The 8,600-nt window shown below is 33.0% G+C and overlaps 1 protein-coding gene across 15 annotated transcripts in view; it reads left to right on the forward strand.

Annotated features, from left to right (window-relative positions):
• Positions 1 to 6,007, forward strand: part of Kdm6a (lysine demethylase 6A) — a 101,182-nt gene extending 95,175 nt beyond the window's left edge. For 8 of the 15 annotated variants that reach the window (XM_021187501.2, XM_021187496.2, XM_021187499.2 and 5 more), the window contains 3 exons: positions 1,657 to 1,783; positions 4,017 to 4,187; positions 5,270 to 5,524. In XM_021187501.2, the coding sequence (XP_021043160.1) occupies positions 1,657 to 1,783; positions 4,017 to 4,187; positions 5,270 to 5,299 (328 nt within the window). In that variant the 3' untranslated portion in view covers positions 5,300 to 5,524. Of the gene's footprint in view, positions 1 to 1,656; positions 1,784 to 4,016; positions 4,205 to 5,269 lie in introns of all 15 variants that reach the window. The other 7 variants (XM_021187495.2, XM_029534275.1, XM_029534277.1 and 4 more) reach the window with 2 other exon arrangements.
• The last annotated feature ends 2,593 nt before the right edge of the window (positions 6,008 to 8,600 follow it).

Below are 8,600 nucleotides of genomic sequence, written 5' to 3' on the forward strand. Positions count from 1 at the left end.
GAAAGGGTTTATTTGGCTTACACTTCCACATTGCTGTTCATCACTGAAAGAAGTCAGGACTGGAACTCAAGCAGGTCAGGGAGCAGGACCTGATGTAGAGGCCATGGAGGGATGTTCTTTACTGGCTTGCTTCCCCTGGCTTCCTCAGCTCTCTTATAGAACCCAAGACTACCAGTCCAGAGATGATCCCACCCACAAGGGGCCTCTCCCTCTTGATCACTAATTGAGAAAATGGGCCACAGCTGGATCTCATGGAGGCATTTCCCCAACCAAAGCTCCTTTCTCTGATAACTCCAGCTGTGTCAAGTTGACACAAAACTAACCAGTACAGGTTGTATTATATATGTATTAAGTAAGTCGTAACTTCCAAGGATTAATATTTATGGGTAAGTTGAAGATAACTATACTATTATCTTGAATTTTAATTGTTTGACAATCAAATCGAATCCAATTGAACACCTACTGCATATGGCAGCAAGATAGCAAATAGAATAGATAAGACTTTTGCTGTCAAGATGATACTCAGTTGATAAACCTTTTCTTTCAAATTGCTTTAAAGAGTCATCTAGTTCAGCCACTCAGTTCTAATGGAAAACCTGAGCGCTAAGATTAGCAGTTCCAAGTAATGATAGCAAATTAGGAAAATCAGCATAAATTTTAAGAATTAAAAAAGGTATAGATTACAACAAAAGTTGAGTTGTGTTACTATAAATGGATTATACTATGCCATCTTAAGTTAGAATGAAGAAATGCATGTCTGTTTCTCTTCTGCAATCGTTAAACCAGGTTTTTGTATCTTGTAGTTAATGAATTTATAAATTTTTCTCTGCTCATGGAAGTTAAAAAAGCAAGTACACAGATGATGATGTTAATAAGTGTTTAGGTAGTGTGACTAGAGACAATTTACTTTTCTGCCTATGTAGAATCATAAGTGTTCATATCTAGTATTTCAACCCCTGACTTTAAGGGTGGGGATGATGACTCTTGGAGAGGTTAATTCATTTGGCCAGATAAGAACCCACATTAGTAACTCGAACAAGGAGAGTTTTATATATTAAGACCTTTATGTTGTGATATTCAGATATCAATTTCAACTATAAATGACTTGATATTGTCATCCTTGGAGCTGTTGATCATTTTTTCTATTTATTTTGTTTTTAATTCATATGAGTACACAGCAGCTGTCTTAAGACACACCAAAAAAGGGCATCACATCCCATTACAGATGGTTGTGAGCCACCATGCAGTTGCTGGGAATTGAGCTCAGGATCTCCAGAAGAGCAGTCAGTGCTCTTAACTACTGAGCCATCTCTCCAGTCCTTGTTCTGTTTTTTTTTAATCTAATAATATCTGAAAATTTGACAAATGAGCTGAGCAGGGTAGCTCACACCTATATATCTCAGCAGTTGGAAGTCTGGGATGGGATTGATTAATTGCCACAGTTTGAGTCTATTTTCAAACACATAGTGAGGTATATGCCATCTTTAGCTAGCAGATTCCAAAAACAATCTGGGAATGGAGAGCAGAAGACATACAACAAAAGAAAAATGGATGTTAGAAGCAAATCTCTTGGCATTATTTCTAATTGGTATATCTCTTAGGTGAAAAATATGTAATATTTGGCTGCTAGTAATGAGTAATTTTCTCCTATATTAGGTATTGTCTTCTGAGAACGCTGAAGCAATGTCAGACATTGAGGGAAGCTCTAATTGCTGCAGGAAAAGAGATCATATGGCACGGGCGGACAAAAGAAGAACCAGCTCATTATTGTAGTATTTGTGAGGTAAGTCATCGTTTTTGCCCACAACTGTGTTTATAAAAAGTTTTAATTGTTTTTTAACTTTTTTTTGTAGTGCATTTTACTTTGATTAGCATTATATATAGTTTTAATATTTTCTCATCAGATAATTAATATTTAATGGTGTTATATCTCATTAGTTGTTTACCTTAACAGTATCCACTATAGAGTCATTTGGCTGTTTGATCATTAACCAACAAGGAAAGTTGGGAGATTTTAGATTAGGAACAGTCTAGATGCACACAGATGCCAATAAACTGGGTTGAGTTTGGTATAGCCCAGTGGGCTTTGGTGTTCAGTTCTCTGGTGGAGCTCACATTTGACTTGTCAATCTTCTGCTGTGGCTAAGGCTTACAAGGGAAATGACCACAAAGTTATACCTAGTCTGAGAAACTTAATCTATTTGGAGAGGATAAATTACAGTCAACTAATAAGTAATGTACATCAGATTATAATGAATATGAAGGTGGGCTTAGTACAAAAGTACAGAGAGGGAAATAATTGATGTAGTTTAGTTTTCCTTTCTGTTATTGGCAGTAAGAAGTTACGGAAACAACAACAAATCCATAGCTTTATCCCTTTCTTGAAGGATGAGTGTGATTTCAGAAGGTTATATACAAACTATAGTGAGAATACAGGTTGACTGTCAGAAATACCATAAGTAGAGAAATGGAATAGCTTTAGAAAATTTGTTAGCTAGTCCCATGTGGCTATAATACTGACAGTACAGATTCTTCTCATAAAATCTAGGTGACATTTAGCTTTTGATTTATCATGAAGCTGTCAAATAATGTGATATTTATTCCAAAGTCATTGAATCCACAAGAAACATTTGAGAAATCAACAAAGACAGTATCTGTTTCAGACAGAAAAATGGAAAGGATAGAGAAAGTAAGATACATCATAGCAATCTTGTGAGAGATAATTCCTTTGCCACATATGCTAGACTAAAACATGGCAGTGAACTGTTAAAATGGTATAGAAATTTTAAAGTATTTCTCAGCCTTCCTAATGATGTGAGGACTAATACAGAATATGGTTCCTAATGTTGTGGTGACCTCCAGCCTTAAAATTATTATCATTACTATTTCATAACTGTAATTTTGCTACTGTTGCAAATTGTAATGTATATATGTATTTTCTGATGGTCTTAGGCAGCCCCTGTGAAAGGGCCATTTGACCCCCCCAAAGGGATCACAGCCCACAGATTGAAAAACACTCATCTATAAGATGAAAACCATTATGTAACTTATTAAAAGGTAGAAATGAGGGACAAGTTGAAGAATACTGACAGATTTTCTAGCTCCATTATTTAGGCTCATGTTGTTGCCCATTAATGATAATGAGAAATAGGTAAACTCTGGAATTTTGAATTGGTTCATTCTCGTTGATAATTTCCTATCTTTGAAGAAGTTTAAGGATAAATTACAGATGGGGGCATTGATAATTTGTTCCAAACTTTGAACTTTGCTAATTCTGTTGTTGACTTTAATTTTAAATGATTTAATTCATTGAGTATTTTAGTGGTGTATAAGGTAGTCAGAGGAAATTAACAAGGAAATAGATGTTTCTTATACCTTGAAAAAATGTCTGAGGATGAGTCATATACAAGGTTATTTTAAGACAGATATATTATTTCTAATGTTTCAAAAATTCTTACTTTTAACATAAAGCTTATAACAAATACTTACTGTTACTTGCCAGTTTCTTCATCTGTAAAATAATCAGATTATATTCATTCATTTCACAGGTGTATTTTGAGGTTTTAGTAAGCACTAGGTACTATGACATGCTCTAGCAGTGCAAATATGAACACGGTCTTTGTATTTAAAGACCTCAGTCTATATTGTTGCCTGTGATGGATTCTGTCAAGGAAACATGCAAAGAAAATAGTGATCACTTAACAAAGTGTATACTGTTTTGATTTAAAAAGAAAAATAAACTGGTATTTAGTAAAATTTTTAATTAAGTTCTATTAGAATTGTCATGGTTATACCATTAATTTCTTTCATTCACCTAAATATGATTGCTCTCTTGTCTTGAGGTTTGGTGCATTATAAACATTTTCAGTCTCAGTCTCACACCCCTGCTCCCCCCCCAGCCCCACCCACCGTCTTTTAACTGTACAGTTTTTTTAAAGTAGAAGACTATAACACAGAAGCAGTACGATAAACACTATCATATCTATTGACCCCATTTTTTTATTTGTGTAAAACAGGTGGAGGTTTTTGATCTGCTGTTTGTCACTAATGAGAGTAATTCTCGAAAAACCTACATAGTACATTGCCAAGATTGTGCACGAAAAACAAGTGGGAATCTGGAAAATTTTGTGGTGCTAGAACAGTACAAAATGGAGGATCTGATGCAAGTCTATGACCAATTTACATTAGTAAGTGAAATCAACATGTGAGTACATTAGATCAGTTGGGAGCCAGTAGTGTTTGCTCTGCTACCTGATAAATAGGAGGTAATGAAATATGTAGATTTTCTTTTTGCTTATGAAGATACTACATGAGAGTGTATTTATATTGCTTTTACCACCTTTTCCAGTTACTTACTCCTATAAAATTGACATATCACTTTTGCCTTGCTTCTTGGAGAGACCAGCCTAAAAATAATTGTTAAAACTGTATGTTTTGCAATGCTATCATGATTTTCATATTGTTTCATCTTGGCTGGTAAAATGTTTGCTTAAATAGTGCCTACAAAATAAATCAGTGTGAGTGTGCTTTGAAATATACTTTTGTTTTTATGGCTAATTGAATTTGTTTAAAATTGTGTACTGTGTTTTAATTTCTTGGGAGTAATTGAGTAAGGTTTAACTTCCTGGCATGTGGTATAACCTTAGGAAATTCAAGTGTATTCACAAATCACAAAGTTTTTCATTGCAAGCAGCAGATATGGGAAGCATTTCACTCAAAGCAGATCTGACTAGAACTACAGACATAATTTATGAATTTTTCTTTTCTTCCAATACTTTCCACATACATGTAATCAAAACCTAGCTTTTGAAGTTTAGCTCCTAGTGTTTTCATTTGGATGGTCTTCAAGAAAAAAGAAAATCACCTGGATTTATACCTCCCCCACCCCCCAAAAAAAGTATTACCTGCCTTACATCACTGAAGGCAGTCACTAGTAATATTGTAATTAATTTGGTAAATTGATTTTGTAAAAAAAGTCCTGTCAAAAAAAAGCAATATATAAAAAGTGGTAAACTAAATAATATTCCAAAAGACTTTGGAGGCACAGTAAAACAAAAGATGGTCTTACAAAAGATTCTTACAAAAGGTGGCCAGGTGGGAGATCTTAAGGGAAGTTGTACTGTTTCATTGTGTAGCAAAGCTGTTGAACTTTAAAAGAGAATAATTTCCACCAGTTTCATAAGCCAACATATATATTTGCAGCTGTGAATCAAGGAACACAACTAACAAATGAGTATACCAAAATAGTCTGCCTTGCTTTTATTTCCAGGCTCCTCCATTACCATCCGCCTCATCTTGATATTTTTCCATGGACATTAAACATGAGACCTTTTCTGCTATTCAGGAAGTAACCCAGTTCTGCACCACTGCTATTTGTAGCTATCTCGTAAGGCTGCTGGCTGAAAACTGTGTCTATGCAACCTTCCAAGTGTGGATTGTCAACCAACTGGACTGGAGAGTACTGCTCCTATGCCAGGACTCTCGTAAAGCTAATGAGCTGAACTTAAGAGAAAAAAAAAAAAAAGAATAATAATTACCACGTTTTGTATATATCTGACAAAACTGGCAACATCATACAGACTACTGACTTGAAGACAACCTCTTTTATATTTCTAGATTTCTGGGCTAATGAATTTGTTTTCACCTATCTTTTCCCTTTCAGAATTTTCCTTGGGGGAAAAAAAATACTAGCCTAGCTGGTCATTTCTTTGTAAGGTAGTTAGCAATATTAATCTTTCTTTGGTCAACTTTTTTTTTTTTTTTTTTAATGTGAAAAGTTAAGTAAGAAACTTTTTTTACTGCTTTTATGATTTTCTGTCTTGTTTTGAAACTATGATCATTATACTTTTGGTTTCCAAATAAAACATTTAAAAAAAATTAACAGCAACGTCACAAAGATAATGGATTGCACATAGACTAAGAAATAAACTTCAGAATTGTGATTTTTGTTTCTAATCTTGATGTAAATTTACACTATTTATAAATACATATTTATTGCCTGAAAATATTTGTGAATGGAATGCTGTTATTTTTTCCAGATTTACCTGCCATTGAAATTTTAAGGAGTTCTGTAATTTCAAACACTACTCCTATTACATTTTCTATGTGTAAACTGCTTAGCCTTGTACAGAAACTTTTATTAAAATTGTTTAATGTTTAAAGAGTTTTCTATTGTTTGAGTTTTAAAAAGAATTTATGTACAGTGCCCAATTTTTGTTCACTTTTCAAATCTGATTATATATATTTTATATATACTTATGTCTGTATATATAATATATATAGAAATCTAGATATATATGTATAAAGATTTAGAACTTGAATTTTTCTTGTTTTAAGTTTCACATCTATAGTAGATTTTTGGGGTGTCTACTGTAAAGTATTGCTTATAAAAAGTATGATTATTTTTAAAGAAATATATATGGTATGTATCTTCAAGACTTAAAATGTCAGACTGTTTTATTGTTAAATTGCAGCTACTGCAATTATAGACAAAAAAAAAAAAAAATCTGCCAAATGTAGTATGATAGAAAACAAATAGTGATTGGACTTAAAACTTTAATGGGAGTTTTAATACAGGCTTTTCAAATCCTATATATGACTCATCAATTTTTATGAGGAAAAAATTTCCAGGATGAAGGGCCGTGTTTTAGAATACAAATTAATTAAGAGGCTTATTTTTTAATGTTAGGCAATTTTGAAATCTCATGCCTTTCTGCATGCATGACAGTGGAGTGGGATTATATTACCATTCACTGATTACTGGTAGTTAATGCTAGGATTTCATTTTTTTTTTTTTCACCAATATTGGCACCTTCCATTTGTACCATTTTCTGAAGTACTTTGGGACACATTTTTATTTTAGAATATAGTTCTTAAGAATTTTCCAACAAATTAGGGAAGAAGCATAGAGAATGCTGTAGTAAGTAAAGAGTGGGTGGGTGGGTTGGTTGGTTCGTATCTAGTCTTATCTGCTGGATCATTATGGTGAATACATTATCTTTTCAGATATTTTTTAGAGTATGTCTTAGGAGTAATTCAAGGACTGAAAGTATAGAGATATTTTATTCAGTTGGTTAATAACTTAGTAAACATTGAATGTCTATTGACATTCATTTCTTATTATTTCAGGAAGCAATTATTCCAAATCATTTATCCAAATACTGATCCAGATGTTCAACCACAAATATTTTAAATGGTTAATTTGTGAAAATAAGCTATCAAGAAAGGCCAACAGAATGAAATAACGAAGTTACACTTTTGTGACCAAAAGTTCTAAGCCAACCTTAAAGGAACAAAACTACACCTAACTGTTCTTACTTTGTTCTAGTTTTTTGTTCTAGTCTTACTGACATATCTTTTGTGTGACTATGTTAAGGTAAAGTTTTGTCAAGATGAATGTGTTGTCTTACATCTATATAAGAGAAATTTATGTAATCCATGTTTGAATAAATATATCAAGATTAATTCTTGCTTAGGAACTTAGTCTTTGAATAAGTAAAAATAGAAATATGGAGATAGGAAATAGAAGTCAAGTCAATATTCTTAAATAGATGAGTGAAGGTCTTTGTAAACAGCTTTACTTCAACTAACAGTCTTTATGATTTGCATTTTTCAGGTTTTAGAAGGTAGTTTTGTTTTCTTTACTGTTTGCATAGGTAAGTCCATTAAATCACTCAGTATCCAGATGTCTTAATAATGAAACAAATTTGCACCAATATGCATTGAGAAAGATGCTCATTCCATAATATATAAATAACAAAGCAGATGTTGATCCAAGTCCCCCAAAAATTCTTTTCTCATTGGTACTGATTAAAAGTTACTTTTAGTGAGCATCAGTATTCCAATTTGATTTGCCTAACATATTATTTAAGTTAAATTAATACAAAATTCTAAGTTTACATTTTAAAATAAAAACCAAAGTCACATGTACAAAACAATGAACTGATAATTAGGACCTTTCAAAGTACTAGTAATTGACTAATCAAAATTAAGGACATAAGGTAGCAGCTTAAGTGAAATGAGGTATCTCCTAGATATGAAATACTATTTTTATTGTGTGTCTGATGGGAGGGATACATGTGTGCCATGCCATAAAATTACATGGATTTTCATTTACTGTACATATTTATCACGCATATGAGTTAAAATGTGATTCCTGCTTTCTAGCCTTTTTATATACATCTAGAAATGGAGATATATATATACATATACGTGTGTGTGTGTGTCCCTATCTCTTGGGAACTTAGAGATCAATTAGCAGGAGTGACATTGGGGCATGCATTTCAACATCGTCATACCTAACAGGACAAGCTGATTTGAGAATTCCAAATGTGGCTGAGGTTGAAGGAGTGGCAAAAGACTCAACATTGGAAAGCTTTTCTTGCCATATGGAATGTTTGCATTCGTAGTTAATGTGAAACTATTAAATTTAAGCTAGAGAACATTGAGTTTACAGTGCTCTTCCTGCCTGTTAGTTTTGTGCACTGTGTTTCTTATATTGACTTTGAACTCAACCCTCAGCCTCCTGAGCACAGAGATTACAAGCCTATACTACCATACCTAGTTTTATTACCCTTCTCATCTTCTCTGCATTGCAACTT

The sequence above is a fragment of the Mus pahari genome, chromosome X (genome assembly GCF_900095145.1).
Source record: "Mus pahari chromosome X, PAHARI_EIJ_v1.1, whole genome shotgun sequence".
In the NCBI taxonomy this organism is placed as follows: domain Eukaryota; kingdom Metazoa; phylum Chordata; class Mammalia; order Rodentia; family Muridae; genus Mus; species Mus pahari.